Source organism: Sycon ciliatum, chromosome 10, assembly GCF_964019385.1.
Source record: "Sycon ciliatum chromosome 10, ocSycCili1.1, whole genome shotgun sequence".
NCBI classification, from domain to species: Eukaryota; Metazoa; Porifera; class Calcarea; order Leucosolenida; family Sycettidae; genus Sycon; species Sycon ciliatum.
The window spans coordinates 5,990,593-6,009,481 of NC_088652.1; the positions used below are offsets into that span (position 1 = coordinate 5,990,593).

The following is an 18,889-nucleotide window of genomic DNA, read 5'->3' on the forward strand; positions in this document are numbered from 1 at the left end:
TTTCTTCTCCTGCTGTGTTGCTCCTAGCTTCTTCATCTATTGTTTCTCTCTTCATTTAGTCATTGTACCAGATGGTATCTCGGACCGGAGAAGGGGAATGGTGTGATGATATTGTACCTTTATATCCTTTAGTGCCGTTACATCCTATATCTATTGTTTCTCGTTTAGTCAATGTCACAGATGGTATCTGTGACCGGAGAAGGGGAATGGTGTGATGATATTGGAACTATATCATTTGGTGCCATTAAATATCCCTTTACATATACATATACAGTAACTATAACCTTCACATCCTCATATTTACACCTGTACATATATGACATTAGAATAGCATGCTGCGTATTACTTCCCGTACTACCGGTACCTTTTCTAGTACTCACATATTGTACAACTTTACACACCAAGATAAAATAACAAGGATGACAGCCCTTCAGGGTTAGTTGTCGGTTAGCCGGACAAGAGTGGGTTGTTGGTGTGTCCTCCCCTAGGCCCTTCACAATCAGTAGAGATATTCCTTCAGTTTAATCAATGGATATAGACATACCTTTAGGCACATATCGTTGACAGAGGCACCTAGTTTGAAAGTTGTTTATCCAGTTCACTAAGCCCTTGTTTGGATCCAAAAACCCGTAAGTACGACTAGAATTTTTAACCGGAAGTTTATACTGGGATGACCAGGGAAGTCTCGTCGTACGGGTGGACGATGCCACTTCCCATTTCCAAGTACTCCAATCTCCAGCTTTCCATGTACCAGTCAAGCCTACCCACACAGCGGAAGTTCCCTTCACTTTCAGGTTTGCACATGTCACCTGAGCCATTGTGTGCACAGTCGCTAGTGATCCGCCATATGATTGACATTCTGCTTTTGCTTCTGTCCAAGTTTTCCGTTCACATTGAAAGGTCCAATCGACTTGCCACGTGCGAGCACTGGTTAGAGGACAGGCATCCCATTTCACTACACAGAATAACAAATTATGCAGAAGCAAGCACAAGTATATGATTGATTGATTGATTTTTATTTCACGGATCCTCCAGAGGCAAATAGATGCCTATCGAAGGGAGTCTCCTAAGTAAGTATGGAAAATGAGAAAGTATGTTCGTAAGGGAGAAGAGGTAGAAGATACATTAGAATATAGAGTACAGAAGAAGTAAATTCAGTACTTCGGGTAGTACATTGCATGCTAATCATAATGAGAATTAGAAAAGCAGCATTGCGGACTACTATAACTGACATATACACAAACGATTGAAACTATCATAGATGTGGTTAGCCTAGACACAAAAGTCAGGAATACCTTTCAAAGAAAACATAGATTGCGAATGATACCGACGAACAGCAATACTAAATTTCGCTGTTGTAGAGAGTGAACGAATATCTTCAGGAAGTTTATTCCAGGCAACACTCAAAGAAAAAAGGGTTGATTTACGAAAGAAGGTGCCAGCTTTAGGAAGAATTATGGATGAAGGGTGACGACTGCTTTGGGAAGAGGGTAGCTGGAAGTGAGACAACAAGGAGGGGTATTGGGAGAATACATGGTGGAAATAGACAAGGCCAAGAATCTGCCGTCGCCATGCTAACGATTCCCAAGAGGACAATATGAGGCATGGGCAGCAAAAACCAGGGTTAGGTGATATTTGGCGAAAATGAGTTTTTGATGGCTTTGAACTGTCCACTAAATGAGTGATCTATGGGCCAAATTTTGGAGCTCTGGGCACCTTCCAAGATGGTAAAAAGAACGCCCGAAATGATGGGTGACGGTCGACAAAAATGGTCAGCAAAAAGGCAAAATGGAACTCAGATACAGCTAGCTCTAATGGAGTGACTGAGAACAATTTAGCATATTTATAGGTCTTCAGGGAAGCACAGCGTACTCTAGTTGATATTATAGTAACATTGTTTCCTGCACTTGCTGCAATGTTGCTTGAAAACTCAATCCCTGTCATGTGCAGGTCTGGTGTTGTATGCAGACTTGTCAGACAGAAAGAAGCCAAGCAACTGACGTTCTACATGGCTGGGAAGAATCTGCAACTTAGAACAAGACTAGATATGCATGCTGGGTCAAGCCAGATACATCCACCAAGCATGTCTTGCTCTCCTACGCACAGCAGCTCGTAGATACATGCATTATACTGTGACAAATTTCATGCGCAAGCGCTTTAAGCGTGCATGTATACTTGCAACAATTTTATTCACAAAATATCTTGTATCAAGTAAGGTTTAGTTCATTCAGGGCTGTCTCCGTATCTCACCAACTTATCCAGCTGCGATTAGTCGCCACGGAGTACTGAATCTCGTTCGTCACTCTCAGCGCTGCTGTCCGCGTCGCCACTTCGTGTCACGGAGCTCTCAAACTCGTCGTCTGCGCTGCCTCCGCTGATGGCTTGTCATCTGAGCGAAACCTCTTCACTTTCACCTGATTCTTCTTGCGGGGACTATCACAGGCAGCAAAGTATCTCTGGAGATCCAGCTGCCAAATATTCTAGTCGCTCGTGCTCCATCTAAAATTCGTGACGGGATGGTTCCGTCAAGAAATTATTTGTTGCGCTCTCTTTTCAGCGCATGATTTGCAGACGCTTCCCAGAGCGCAAACGCCTCCATGGTGGCTGAAAACGCCTACCTGGACGTCCCAAGTGCTTGGCGGATAAACTACAACTGCAATGACAACAAATTATAGTGAAGCGACCAAGAGGAAAGCACTTTCAAAGCGTGACTGAAGAGTAACCATGCTGAACAATGATTAAATATACATTCAATGATGTGTTACGAGAACAAAATACAGTGCCAAAATAGAAAGAGGGAAGGTGAGACAATAGCAGTGAAGTGAGAGCTAAGTGCAACGGTGGGAATCAGATGGTGATTGTGATCGTAAGAAGTCTGCCGTTTTTCTTCACTTGTTGTCTCACCCTAAGTGTCTGCAGGTGTATGATGATTTTAGTTTTTCTGTTCTTTGTCGTGCACGGTATGCTAGTCAGTTGAAAGTACTTGAGGCTGTTTGTATTCGTTTGCATAAGCCTGATCTTTGTAAGCAGAAGAAACATGTAGTTGCGTTAAAATTGTTTTCGTAGGTGCACAGCATGATTGTTCGTCTCACTACACAGTTTTAGCGTTATAATTATTAGTTTTTCACCCACCGTTGCACTTAGCTCTCACTTCACTGCTATTGTCTCACCTTCCCTCTTTCTATTTTGGCACTGTATTTTGTTCTCGTAACACATCATTGAATGTATATTTAATCATTGTTCAGCATGGTTACTCTTCAGTCACGACTTTCCACTGATGAATGTGACAAGAAAATTAATTCTTGTGAACTTACATGACTTCGTTGTAGTGTGGCGATGACTGCAGAATTTGTTCTTTTTATTGCTATTACAAGTTCAGATGTATATATATTGACCAATGTAGAAACCAAAAACGATATTCGTTTTTCTGTGTAACGAAAAAAAGATTGTGTCTGTTGTTTTCATTTTTTGTGCGTTTGCACTGCCCTGGCTAAGGCCACACATACCTTGTCAAGAAAGAAAGCGTTCATTGCTGACAACATGTAGCTAAACACTTGGCAATACTCATAATCTGTTTTGCTAAGTCATCCATATTCTATTTTACGCATAACCTTGACACAGAGGGTATCATGTCTGGCAACACTTTCACTTTCATAAGTGATATTTTTTAAATGCTCTGACCTCCAAAGTGCCGGTTATAAGGATTTGCTTGCAACTTTGTTCAAACCGGGTTGCTGTGTTATTCACTATTGTACTCAACTTGGAAAGTAAGGGTTCGAAAGGCTTATTCGAAACCATATCGCTTCCGTGCTTCGTGTGATGACCTTCTAAGTGCTAGCCACATCCAAAGCTACGTACAATGCTTAAAACAAAATTCATCCTCACCTGTGGGCAACGTGGTAATGCGAGTGGAGCTGGACTGGTCACTATCTCCATAGGCATTGCTAACATAGGCGGTGACATTATAGCTCATGTTGGGTTTTAGGCCAGGTAAGGTGACATTTTTCGAGGCGCTGCATACTGGTACCAATGGCATATTCCCGGACAGATCATTAGCAGGTATTCCGTGCACACAATACTGGCGTATGGGAAGGTTGCCTTCTTCTATTTGGCCTAGAAACACCGTGATAGTAGTACTTGAGATGACGGGGTTGAGAGGCGGATTTGGTGCTGATATAAAACACATCCACATCACGTGTAATGACTAAGGAAATTGTTTTGTTTAGAAGAAAATTAACCAAAGGATTATTATCATTTATATTCTTCTTATTCTTCGTTAGTTTGAGGGAAAGACACAAATTATTCTTATTATTATTATTTTAGCACTGCCGCGTTCAAGTGTGTGGATCAAATAGGTCCACTCACAGTTTCTCTAGTACCGTATAGATCCAAGTAAGGTGATAATGATGTTGAGCAACGTGATAATGGAATAGTTTCCAAATATACACCCGGTGTGACAAAGGCAAAGACTGCATGCAAGGCAGTGACTAAGGATCATGCACGTGAAAATAACACTGATAAGAAACTATTGTGAAAAGAAGAAGGACAAAATGTTACGAGTTATGACTAACTGTCCCCCAACTCGTAACATTGTGTCCTTCTTCTTTTCACAATAATTTAATTAGCTCCACATCCGAGTTAAAAAAGGAAACTATAATCGTATAATAGCTATAAAAAGTATGAATGCCGCAGACATCACCATGCAACATGATAATTTGTTCAAGGTTTGGTTTTGTTTGTTTCCAAAATCGATTTTCACGCTCCGATCATTAGTGGAAATACGGGCCTAAAGAAATCAAGGGAAAAACAAAGGTTAAAAATCCAAAGAAGTGTGACACATGACGGGTAACTTGTGGCAAGTATTACAAAAAGTGAGAACTAAAATAAAGAGTAAGTGTGACAAACGGGCATGAACAGTGCAGAAACCTTTTAACCTTTGTTTTTCCCTTGATCTCTTTAGTTCCGTATTTCCACTGATGATCGGAGCGTGAAAATCGATTTTGGAAACACACAAAACCAAACCTTGAACAAATTGTCATGTTGCGTGGTGATGTCTGCGGCATTCATACTTTTCATAGCTATTATTAAACTTTTCACTCACAAAGCGACTGTTCAGTACATGGGGTAGTGGTCTACCAGAGCAATCACACTCACCACCGTGGTGGTTTTCCAGAAATGATTAGAAGCAAAAAAACCACACTCCCAGCCACAAAATAGATAAATAGCCGAAAAATATCTAAATCCATCAAAGAACCGCCAGCAAGCGGGAAAAAAGCCGTGAAATCTAGTGAACAGCATGGCCAGTGGTGAGCATGGGTGACTGGGCAGCAGGGGAGCGCCTGAAAAACAATGACTCCCTACATTCCTAGCCGTGACCGCTCAACCGGGCTAGAGGAAAAACACGCTTTTTGGCCAAAAAACCTTTCTATTTCATTGATTCCTGCCCCACTGCCAGTCGGACCCAAGAATAGATATAGCAAGAAATGGTATGTAATAACCGGTGTAAGTCATAATCATAAGCCACACACATAGGCATAGATTGTCAAGATGAACAGCGGACGACTCCCATGAACCCAGGGTGGGTGGGCGGGCAACTTCAACTACAACGAGGAAAAACAAAGTCCACGATGGCAGGTTCAGCGGAGTTGCGCAGAACAAGAGCAAATGCACGAAAACATTTGTGAGTGAAAAATACGTTTTTTGCACTCTTTCGCTACGCTCAGCCGTGAAAAAACAAATTTTTTATCTCCACGTACATTATTTCTATAATCGTATTTTCATGTTTTCCCTTACACCTCTCCCTGCCAACGAAATAATTTGGGCACATTTGTGGCTATACCCTAGATCGAATCAGCAATGCATATTATGTGAAGCGTGACATGGAATGTCATTTGTCTTTGCTAATTCGTTTCAAATTCAATGTATCCCTTAGTTGTCGTCACCCGTCCTCTATAGTTTTACCTCGTTCTGGCGCCCATTTCCTTAAATCCCCTCTCTTCAGTTTATCTGTGGAATGGAACAAAAGTTTGCGAAATTTTTTTTCCTTGAAATTAATCCTTGCTGGGTTCTTTTTCATCTAAATGTCCCGCTATTATCTGCAGAGGTGATTTCTTCCCTCGTCGATTTCTTTCCTGCTTTTATAACTCGATACTTAGGTACTTGTTTCCCTTCTTCTCATGCTTCATCTTCCACTCTCCTCTCCCCCATTTCCCATTTTTCTTGGGATATTTATGTGGGAGACTTCCGTGATAAGCATCCATTTGCTTTTGGAGAATCCTTTTAAATAAATACAATACAATACAATACAATTTGAGGAAATCGATCGTGGCAAAACGAATTTGCCCGGAACAATAAGAAGAATGTTCATTTCACCAAATCCTTAAAAATTCACGCAAAACTCTTAACTCCTGACCCTGTGGGTGTCGGTATAATTATGATGTAACGGCATCCCTTACCTTTCGGCAATGTTCCAATTTTGATTTCGGAGGACATGCTGCTATTGTGTCCGATCGTAGTTTTGAAGAATGCTCTGATCCGGTACAAAGTATTTGTTGCCAGGCCTGACAGAACAGTTGATTCATTTTTGTCGCACACTACCGTCGGGGTAGCCGCAGTTCCATTTTTCTCGTACAGAAAGCAGAAATCAGAAACCCAATCTCGAAGTATCTTAGGCTGTACTATGCGTGCGTAGATGTGCGTGTCTGTAGAGTTGACAGCTATGGCGGAGGGCACTACAGGGGAAAGAGCATATTGAAGAACGCATGGAATACCAGTGAACAAGACATGTACAAGTAAATGGTTTTTAGTTTGTCGAATATTACCTTTCTAATGCAAGAATAGTTGTATATGTACGGACTATTTGACTGCTTCCAGAAAATCAGAATTCAAAAAGATTTTCGAACCGAGACTCCAGCAATCTTTAACAGGTATATAAAATATATAGATAGGAAAGAAAATGATCCAGGAAATGCAAGTTACGCTTTAATGTCCATTAACAACAACATTAGTTGCTTGACCATCAACTCATGCAATGCAATTGAACGACACTGTTGAACAGTACTGACGGTCAACAACCAATTGCCAGTAAACTCTAGCACGTATTCGAGCTTGTATTAGAATCGCACTCGAACCGCCTTCCAATTTGAAAGGTTCTAAGCTATAGGAGTAGGAGGGGATGATGCGCGCAAACAAGACTGAAACATGAAACTCTTAGATGTGAAGGACGTTGACGAAGGTACATGGAGAACCTTGCCAGGGTGCTCAAACTGACAAGTCAGGGAGCTCTGCATAACGCAAACAGCAAAGACAAGAGCGCTCAACGGCTTCAAGAGCAGGAGCGAAATACTCCAAGTCGGGACATAACTGTAATAATTATACTCACATTGCGCCCATCTTCCTGTCCGCTTTCGCTCTTCTTCTTACAATTCATTATCTTGCCACATGTTAACTACTGCCGTATTGCCTGGTCAAATCTATCGTATATACTGCCCAAGACCAAGAACTGGAAATTCCTTAATTAGGTGATATCATTATTGGTTAGTGAAATGGCGATATTCCTAGTGCCCAATGTGAATATCGCGTGTAATGCCAGCTAGTACGTGCTTCGGAACAGCAAGGGTTAAGATTATTTAAGAATATTAAAGAAAAGGGTTGTGTCCGTGTCCGACGGGAACTCTCGACGGACGCTAACCCCATTAGACCCTAGCGGGATATTGAGCGCTTGAGGGAGAAACCCCATTAGCAGCACCCACGTACCCCTGCAAAAAGCACCTGACCACAAGTTTTCAACTTTTCATTCTTCATTTTTCGATTTTTCTTTCTATACATTTTCGTACTCCCGAAGCTGGCTATAAATCTCTCCAATCACCGCGCCAAGTGGTAATTGCCTGCCCGAGCCATTTTTCCCTAGGAATAAAACAAACCCGAAGGTTTTGGAAGAAGAAATGTACATCGATCCCGATCTTTGTATTATGGTAGTTGTGATAATGATCATGGATCGAAAAATGTGCATTGAATGGCCTTAGTGGGCTAGCAAGTTTTAAAAGCAACCTTTGTTTACAAATTAATATTACATTATCAGCCCCTTTAGTGCATAGGTAGGTGAATACGGAAAGGCTGTTAGGCAAGTATAAGAGTAGCCTAATGGGTGTGTGAAAGAATTCCTATGAGATCCCTACCTTTTGGTGTATATCTTTGGCAATAGAAACTTAGCTTCATTGAGCAAGATTCGATTCCAAAACTGTCCTTCTCCGGGGAATAATATCCGCATTCGTTCCGTCCACCACCTTCTTGTAGTGGTGCAGTGATCCAAGAAACGTTTTTTGCAGCGATTGGAACAGGTAACATCCATGTCCAGGTTTTGGATGGAGATGGTCGTTGAAGAGCAACCCACACATTGCATGTATTGGTTTTGCAGAAGTACGAGGAAGTCGTGCAGTTACCACTGGAAGAACTGTTGCACTGACCGTTTCGGGGTCCAAGCAGTTCTCTTGCACACTCTCCATGATATCTAGACTGGATATTTGCCAGAATGCTACCTCTCCGGGCACACTCAGCAGACGCATCATCGTATGTCTTAGGTGTGGGAACGTAAAGAGTTTCGAGGCTTCCCGATGCTTCTTGGCTCTGTGAGCAAAAGTACCAGTTATCTGCAGAATTGACAGTTTGTATTCCAAAAAAAGCCTTTATAAAGACATTGATGTGATCCAACCAACCAATGCAACCACTCCACGTATATGTCCACAAAAGGTAGAGGCACCTCGAATAGAGTGCTAAACAGACCAATTTCCAGAGAAATATCAGGAAAAGCGCCAAGACCAGGTGCAAAGAGAAGTTTCAGGCATGGCAGTGGTCATCAGACAGGGGAAATTGAAACAGATGTTTTGAGAGCGGCACTACATACTTTAGAACAAAACCCCATATTTTCGCAATCTATACCTTCGCATGCAGAGACGCAAATCGACACTATCAAGTAGACACTTTCTTTCATCTAAACGACGCTTTCCTTCACTCCTCATCAAGATAGCACAGGGAATGTTTGAAAAAATGTAACTACGTAAAGTTTTTAATAAGGAAAAAAAGTAAACACCTCAACCTAATTGAAAAATGATTAAAGTGCCAAAACCTCAAATACGGAACCTGGGAGTTGTAGACAAACATGGTCAACACATCATGAAAACCTGGGCACACTTTCCTGAGCTAGGTGTGCCACCAAGCATCTGCAAAGATAACACACGCTCCTTCTATACACATAGTCCTGGAGCTAAGTTAGGAATACACAGCGCTTCTAACACAGAAAGGTGTAAGCTTCCACAAGTTAAAATCTTAAATATAGCATCACGCTACAACTTCCGACAACTAGCACTGCACGACAAATGATGTTTCATGATTTCACTAAAAGCAGCTCACCAGAGGATAATCAGTTGGGGAATGATAGAATTGAACTGAATAGTACTGTATAAGACACTGCATACTGGTAAAATTTGTGCAAGTCACACCTGTGAAGTCCACACGAACAGAATAGTGCAGAATTTAGGATGTAAAGGAGCCTCTTTTACGGGCCAATAAAAAATCCAATCTGAAGAGCAATGTCAATAAAGCCGCTCATAACGCTAAAAATCAAATCAATTTAAAAAAATTCAATTCAATTCAAAGTCGTGACACATCCAGTAAAAAACAGCAAGAAATAATATCTCGGTGCAAAGGAAGAAAAAGGAAATAAAAAGCCGCTTCATTTAAAGGACCAAATGAAGAAAAGCAAAGAAATACCCACATCAGCGCTAAATTGCACCTTAAATTATAAACAAAAACATGACGCGTCCATTAGCATTGAGGACACTGCCATTAGCGAGGTTATACACACCACTGTTACATCCGTCCCTCAGCCATGGCTAGTTTTTTTTTTTTTTTTTGAGGTACTACACTGTACATGTAGTGTAGGGTTTTTTTTGAGAACGGAGAGCGGCAGCAGCCTGCAGGTCTTATTCGATAGTGAGGAAAATGTTATCAACTCCAAAGCACGAAAAAGGCCAAAAACTAAACCAAGAACATATGCAATAACATGTTATTTATGAAGACAGGACAAGTGAATAATTAATCAGTCCATTGTTCATGATGATCTCCGACGGTTACGTCGGCAAGCGAGCCTCCGCCACTGCCAAAGCAGCGTGGGCTCCGCGAGGGTGCAAATTTCAAACCAAAATTTAAACGCCTACAACCGCGAATGCACATGATACAGGATTCAGAAGGCTGAAGGAAATCCTGCATCTAACAAATGCCATAACATGAGAGTAATGCTCACCCCTCTTCTCCGCCAACAGATGAGCAATTCGTTTGTACAGTGCTGTTGATGCTGGACCCATTCCGCCACTGGCTGACATGACCGCCGGAACAAAGGAGGCTTGCTCAGCCTGCCTCACCCGCTCCTCATAGTGACTTCTCTTTTCTTTTTTATGTCGCTGATACACAATAGTATGTGGTGCAGATCGATTTGAGCGTGAGTGAGGATTAAAAACCCGTATATCAATAAGTGTACGCTCAAAACGACTGCCCCACAAACCATTGGCAGCGACATCCAACCGGGCACGGTCTTCCACATTTGCGGTCCGGTAGCGAAGACGCTCCCCCGTCAGCGGTTGCAGCAAGGGCTCGATGGACACACTGGTGCACACCTCGTCCAGCAGCCGGGCCGTGACGTCCCGAATACCATTGTGTCTAATGGAGGGAAACCCTCCATAGGGGCACGACAGGGAATGCGCGACAGTTGCCTCTTGGCCGCAAGAGCAGTGTGACGGTACCTTGGCCGGTGTCCATCCGTAACGGAGGCAGAGTCCGTCCCAAAACTCTCCCTTTGTTAAATTAAAATGATATTTCTTAAGTGGACGGCACGTCAGCCAGCTCGACGACCCTTTCTCCTTCGCGACGTCTATGACATTTCGTAGCGACTCCGACGCACTGCCCGATATCGCGTTGAATTCCAGTTTCTGATGACGTCGAGAAGATGCCTTGGCGTCTCTCTTGGCCGATCTGATTAACACTACATGGCTAGTGGGCGCAATGCATTTACCGGTCGATGGTATGCAGAGCCAGCCCCTCTGATGCACATAACTGCAGCTCGGAGGAGTGCAAACGACAGACAGCATCTGACATAGGCCATAACCTCGCCGTAGGGCTTGCCATCATGCTGTGCCAGCATAGCGCATAATCGCTTCAAAAACCGCAAGCATTATGGGGATGCACTGCCAGCCGTGGTGAAGACAAGCGGGGTAAAGTTACCACGGTCAACATTGACAATCCTTTCGCTGTACTGCAGCTTCTTCTGCCTCTCGTGCAATGATGATTTATGGCGGACATCCGACCTGCTCACTTTGTAACCTTCAACGCTGGTCTCCTCCATTGGGCTTGGTTGTTTGGCAGCTCCGGTTGACACCTCCAAGTAGACGTCCTGAGGCATGCACTCATCCGGCACGACTTAGATGTAGAAAATGTCATTGAAGCTGTATTCTCTGCTAATGCAATAACTGGCCTTGACTCGTGCATTCTTGAACAAGGATTCTCATATGGCAGAAACCGAAACGAGCACGGAGGTGGTATTGATGTGTTGATCAAGTCCACCTTTGCTTCTGATAATCTAGACTTACTTCGGTCCACGGAACGTACAACAGTTTGGGCTATGTGTTTGGTGATTGGTTCTGTGTACCGCTCCTACTCCTGTAGCCCCACCAACCTCTGTCTCATCAATTCACGTGGCGAAACACTACCTTAGACCAAAGAACTGTCCCCAAACGTAGTTCCAGCGGCGGATTTCAATGTGCATTGTAAAGATTAGCTAGGTAGCGAAAAATCAAACCCTCTCGGGGATAGCCTTGTGGATCTTTGTGTCACACACGAGCTAACGAAACATGTTCGAGAGCTCGCTTGGGGTGCCACCCCGCTAAACCTCATCCTGTCGACTTTCCAAAATCCATCAGCACGAATATACTTCAACAATTGGGTCGCTAAAATCATGGAACTCAATAAGTTAACTTCCTGACAACTTCAACAAGCCGGGGACAGACAACCACGCAAACTGTGCGGGTTGAAGAGCGTGCTGGCTGAGGGTGACTCGGAGCACACCTCAAGGCCGTCCATTGGGCCTTCATTATCACCCACGATGCAGAGTTGGCTTGCCTTAAAGTTGCTATTACCATTGATGCAGGCATGGAACAGTTCATTATCCATCAATCTCCCGAAATCCGCTATTCTAATCCCAAGTGGTGTGTGTTCTCCTGATCGCACATAAATGATGCGTATTAAGAGAGCATGTCTGAGAAAACCAGAACATATGTGCAAGTCGATCTCTCAGATTTCGCTCAAATTTTGCAGGTAGATTTCCTTTGGGGTGTAGATCGACATTCCAAAGCCCGCACACAATCTTTTGAAGGGAACCATGAAATTGGCATACCGTCAATATTGGCCCAATATTGGCACGATTTATGGGTCTACAAACGAGCCACGGCACAGCGTACAAGAACAAGCTACGAACAAAACTCCATCAAGCCATCATTACCTCACCTTAGAAGAGTTCTTGGGGCAGCACCACTTAGCCACGCCTGCATCCCAGAAGACGAGGGAAATCATCCCTTGACGCCACAAATGATCGTTTTGAAAATAGCCAAATTACAAGCGCTGATAAAACAGCGAGCTACGTCCTCAATTAGCAAACACTATACACCGGCAGATAGTAGAGCACCTCTTCTAGCACTGAGGACATGTCCCCCATCATCCCTTTGGGGGTTTTCTTGAAATAAACAAGTTTGAATTTTTCCACTCGACCATTCTGAAATACGTCCAAACTCATACCTGCGCAGGAAAGCTCGCCCTTCCGCGACGTCTAGTCAGCAATTTCTACTCCAACACCACTCCCAATGCTGCAGAACAAAGTGTATTGTTGACTCTGACAAGGAAAAGCAGCGGTGATCACTTGTCACTCCAAACGACAAGCTTCTCCTTGCGCCACCAACATTTTTCGTTGCAACAGTTGATGCAAAAGTGACTGAATTTTTGCGTGTAGTTTTTGGATTTTACTGCAAGAGGAATCAGCGGCCTTTACTATGGAATGCTATTCGAGCCGGCGTGGATATTTGGTGCTAGTTTGAAAGTTAGTGTGTGTGTGTGTGTGTGTGTGTGTGTGTGTGTGTGTGTGTGTGTGTGTGTGTGTGTGTGTGTGTGTGTGTGTGTGTGTGTGTGTGTGTGTGTGTGTGAAGTGTAGATGTGGCAATGGGACAGTGTTGGTGAGAGGCAACGGATGTAAAATTAGAATAAAGACGACAGCACGGCAGTGCTACCGAGTTATCGAGGTCAAGAACGACAGTATTGGAAGAACATAGAAGGGGTGAAGAGAGAGACAGCGATAGTGAGAGAGTGAGAGAAATAGAGAGTGAGAGCGAGAGAGAGAAAGAGAGGGGAAACACAACGGCGCCAAACCCCGTAAAGGTGGCACCATGTTGACACAAAAATCGTGTAACTGATTCATAGAATTTGGAAAGGTATAACTTGCGCTCCTGTCTGACTTTCGATACCAACTACGATTTTTTGTCGATGTTCATCGTGTCTGCTTCTAGTGTCTCGAACTTCTCAGCATAGTGGACAGCGTTCAAGTAGCCCCGGACCGTAATGATGGGGGACGACGGCCCATTTGACAGCCCGTGGAGTGTTCTGTTGCTCGAGCTTTCATGTGCTCCAGGATAGTTTTGTGCTTTCTTCCATTCTCTCATGCCTTGTCTCGGTCGCATGGTTGTTCTATCTCTGCTTAAAGAGTGTTTCCGCAAAGCCGAGGTACCCCTGTCGCTGCTTTCTTCCTGTGTACTGTACTGTCGCCTTGTACACGATGCATAGTACTTGGAGGTCCCCGTCCAGTGAGCAGGTGCTTTTTTCGGCAGCTACATCGTTTGTCAGGGACGCTCTTGTCCTGTGTTTGTCTCTTCCTTTGAACATGGATATTATGGCATGAAAGATGATGCAACAGTGAAGAAATTTTCTGCTCTGAACGTAGGAGATTCTGCTTCCTGCCGACTGACTAGACACTTGACCGGCTCACGACTGCGTCTGGAGCACACTAGAAACCCATCGTGCTCTATACCCGGCTTACAATTCGGCGACCCCGGATGCAGACAAAATGGTCAATATCAACACAAGATCGGGGCTGGTCTCGAATTGTAGACACAAAAACAAGTTTTACTTGTCTAAAAAATTCACCATATGTTACATGATAGGTTTTTCAACATGGCGCCACCTGTACCAGGTTTGGCGTAACGGTGCTTTCTCTCTCCCTCTTCACGCCTGTTACAGTATGTCATTGCGTTACTGTCGCAATCGCCATCGATTACTCAGTGCCACTGCCCTGTTATCGCCTCTATTCTCATCTTTATTCGTTAACTGTCATAAATAATTCAACTGCACTTTCCCATAGACACATCTACACTTCACACATACAGACTTTATTCCACACTAGCACAAAATAGCTAGACCTGCTCGTCGAGGATTCGATTGTAAATGCTGCTATCTGATGATTGCTGAAATGCGTGAAATGTAAAGTTACATTTGCACAGCCTTTCGCCTCTGTCGTGCGTTGAGTTCTCCACCTGGAGCAGCCTATATTGGCCTTTTTTGTAAATGCATATAAGCATGAGTCAAGTGTCGAGCAGTCTTGTCTACTAAGGGTTTGATTTCATGAACATATATAGAGCGCTCTGATCTTACAAGCATCATTAGTTTAGACGCAAGTACAGTGAAGCTTTGCTTTCAGGTGCGAGTTGTTGTTGTTGTATACTTTATTTATAGTGGAAATCAAAACAGGCAAAATGCATAATAACATTGGACCCACTGTGAATAACATGTTAAAGGATATTGTGGAGAAAAAAAAAAAAAAAAAAAAGTAGATACAAGAGAAAAAGAGAAAGGAAAAAATGACGGAAGGTTGGTTGCAACAACGAGTGAAATGGTATATTAAATTGCCACATCGTTACATTCGGGAACCTACCATTCGCCAACACCGAAGAACACTATCCCGTGCCCTTTTTCTCTTTCAAATATATTTAGTTATATCCGCGGTCTTCATTTTTGGGACTTGTGGTTTAAAGAGTAAATGGAATGTCTAATTTAATCAGAGGAGTGGCCCGTACCGATCTAGATTAGTAGAGATATTCCTTCAGTTTAATCAATGGATATAGACCTACCTTTAGGCACATATCGTTGACAGAGGCACCTAGCTTGAAAGTTGTTTATCCAGTTCAGTAAGCCCTTGTTTGGTTCCAAAAACCCGTAAGTATAACTAGAATTTTTAACTGGAAGTGTATACTGGGATGACCAGGGTAGTCTCGTTGTACGGGTGGACGATGCCACTTCCCATTTCCAAGCACTCCAATCTCCAGCTGTCCATGTACCAGTCAAGCCTACCCACACAGCGGCAGTTCCCTTCACTGTCAGGTTTGCACACGTCACCTGAGCCATTGTGTGCACAGTCGCTAGTGATCCGCCATATGATTGACATTCTGCTTTTGCTTCTGTCCAAGTTTGAAATCCAAGACGAAAGGTCCAATCGACTTGCCACGTGCGAGCACTGGTCAGAGGACAGGCATCCCATATCACTACACAGAATTACAAATCATGCAGAAGCAAGCACAAGTATATGTATATGGGAGCAGTGTAAACAGAAAAAGGAGCGAAATGAAGGATGGAACATGTTCGGATGATGATGGTGGTGAGCCCAGGGGTGGAGAGGGAGGGTTCTGTTTATTGTGAACATTGTACAGATCCCGATATTATTGTGGATCCCGGGAAGTATTTAATTAATTTGTGAGAAACCCAAGGTACTGTGATGTATACAAGTATTGTGTTTTTGTGTATACTACTTGTGCTTGTACACTCAATGGTGGAGTCCCTAATTTGCGTAACCCAGGTTATGCATTCAGAAGAAGAACTTTTCCGCACTCAACGTTCTCACTTTAAGAACTACTGCCTTACACTCTTTTTCCTCCCTGAAACGGGATTTTGATCGCGTGTTGTTTATAGTGGTGAATACAACAGACATCTCCATATACTGTACTCGCGCAAATAGAGCCATCTCTTGGATAGTTCACTCTTTCTCAAGTTATGCCCCAATCTCTAAGAGACAGTGAAAACACCAAGCTCCCTCGCTCTCTCTTGATTAGTATAATCCCCTCCCTCCCCTCAACCCCTCCCCCCGTAGTTTCAGGATCAAAATCTCAGCTCTCGTTGTCGTATCGGTGAATCGTAGTAGTTTACAGTAAGCATTCGGCTCGGTGTTTTCTTAGGCTTCTGCCCTTTGAAGATTCCCTTAATACCCTCTTTCGAACAGCTCTCTCTCTCTCTTGAATAGTGCTCCCCCATTTGTACTGGACAAAAATATGTGGCCCAGGGTGACTTTTAGCGCGAAAACATAATATTATAGATTCTTTCCTGAGAAGGAAATAGAATGAAATGATAAAAGAAAAGAAAGAACAAATTGCAACCGTTAGCGCAAAGACATCCGCACGTTTATTTTCTAGAAGTTACCACACGCTTCTCCCTGTGTCCGCCCTATACCGGGGTTCTAACTTTTTCTCCTATTGTCCAATTTCGTCAGCACTGCCCAACGGACTTAGAATAGAGAGTCTGCCATCTGTCACTGCGCTCTTCACGCTCCTAGTACTGTCGGAGCCGCTTCTCCACGTGTTCCATCAACCTATCGCCTTCAAATCCGTACCGATTTCCTTTGGCGATAAAGCTGACTTCCAAATTAGTTTGTTCCTCTGCCATGCTCGTTTTGGACCTGGCGTAGTCGTCAAATGTTGTGAACCCTTCTAATTCTCTAAATTGTCAGGAACGAACGACCACACGGCACCAGGACAACTATCTACTCTTCAGCAGTATTTTTCACTTCGATCAACTTATAAATCTTCACTATCAACTAATAACTAACACTAAAACCACCAGGTAGTTATAGAGTAAAAATGACAGCATATATCAGAAAAGCATACGCATACAACACACATACAGCGCACACAGCAAATCGCTCCTAGCGCATGTAGCGTATACCACGTCGTAAACATCATCGGCACGGCGGGGTCGAGATACAACTGCATTGAAACGAACACAATGTCACAAGCGAGAAGGCCCTTCACACTTGAGAACTTGTGGGTTCATAATAGTCCTGGTTGATTGCCCGATGGCAAGGGACAGCTGGCCCAGGTTTTTTGGGGTTGGGTTTGAAAATCTTTATTTTACACACGCATTTTCTGATTTCTTCTCCAGCGTATGATATATTGCATTTTAATCCATTGTGTTAATTTGCCCATAAAAGAGGCCTGAATAACTGGCCCATGGTGGACCAGCCGCATTGCTAAGCTGTCACACTGTGGGCCTGCGTAGCGGGTTCTTACTGACCTCATTGCGCTATGTGATTCACCTTTACACCAGGCAGCTGCTGGGTCAGCTGCGCCATGTTCAGGTCGGTCATACTGATGTAGTGCAAGACTCTCTCGTTCTTTCATAGGCCCATAGGCCCATCGCCATGATAATAATCAACACAAGTACAGCTGCAGTGGGATATCATTCTCCCACGTCAGGCTTCATGCGAAGACTTTCAAGACGAAGATTGCCTCATGAGTCCAGCGGGGACGAAACGTGCCTTACAATCGAGCTACTAGTATGTCGTTGCTGTGTGATCTGCTGTCTACTATATTGAGTACCATTAACCATTCATCGAATAGGCGCCAGGCGTTAAGTGATATTGGTGGAGAAGGTGAGCTGTGCCAGAGTAACTTTGCAGCGTAGAGAGCGTGTGTGGGCAGGCGCGTAATGACAGCCATAATGCCTGGAGTGTATTCATCACCATATTAATTTGTCGCAGATTCCGAATTGCATTGTAATAGGATCGTGGGTCTGGTCGTAAGGCATCAGAAGCTTCTGCCTGCCTTTGCCAGAAGTAGTCTCCATCCTGTTTTAGTGTTGTTCTGATCTTATAAGATACATATCACAATGTGACGCATGTGTTAGTGTGCGCCTCCAAGATGTGCTAATGCTGTCAGTTCGTAGTAGAACGTCAGTACCATTGGCCAGCCTCGTGCAACGATATGGCATGATCTGATTGCTTGGTCACAGGTGGTGTTTTTTTTATTTTATTTATTACAACATCTCAAGACTCGGCGGAAACACCGGCCAATGTTACGAGAGTGGGTGATTGCCAACCACGGCAATAAAATTAATAGACATGAGGGGAGGGAAAAAGAAAGAAAGAGTAGCAAAACGAACAGCAACAACAACTCCGTAAAGAAAGAAAGTGTTAGTGAAGAAAGTGTTAGTGGACACAAAACCGTATCTTGTAGTTCCTTGTTGTTGTTGTTACTTTGTTTTACTTCACCAGCATTACAGGCAGTATAATGCCTTCTCACTGATGTTCCTTTTCCTTTTCTATAAAATACTTAGTTTTATACTTTTTTGCAGTGCTAATGCCTCTTGTACGGGCAAAACATAAAATAAAGACAATCAATGATTAGATCGAGCGCACGCGATGATGATCATGTACAATGTCATTAATGACAATTGACAGATAGTAATAATAATGTGAGCCTCAAGCTGAGGTTCTTGCTTCAGCAACAACAAGCGCTGCCGAGTCTGAGGCCATTGCTGGTAAGAATGGCTTGCGTGCGCCACGCAGGCACATCAGCGCTGAACGGTTTTGCTAGCACTCCTCTTCCTGTTGAGGGTCTTGATGATGGAAGTCGTATAAGGCACAAAAAAAGATTGTCGACGCCACCGATGAACTCATCTAAACATATTCCGTAATAGTAGAAAATATCTACTAACTGGTTGCGCGGCACTCATTCGCGCACACCTCTACCTGAGGAAT

The 18,889-nt window shown here is 43.5% G+C and overlaps 1 protein-coding gene across 1 annotated transcript; it reads right to left on the reverse strand.

The window, feature by feature from the left end:
• Positions 1-373: 373 nt before the first annotated feature.
• On the reverse strand, positions 374-15,581 carry LOC135826542 (uncharacterized). Its single transcript, XM_065339151.1, has 5 exons — positions 15,216-15,581; positions 8,178-8,648; positions 6,456-6,731; positions 3,886-4,170; positions 374-955 (listed from the first exon to the last, which is right to left on the reverse strand). The coding sequence occupies exons 1-5, from the start codon at positions 15,487-15,489 to the stop codon at positions 522-524; spliced, it is 1,740 nt and encodes a 579-aa protein (XP_065195223.1). The 5' UTR covers positions 15,490-15,581; the 3' UTR covers positions 374-521.
• Between the last annotated feature and the right edge of the window lie 3,308 nt (positions 15,582-18,889).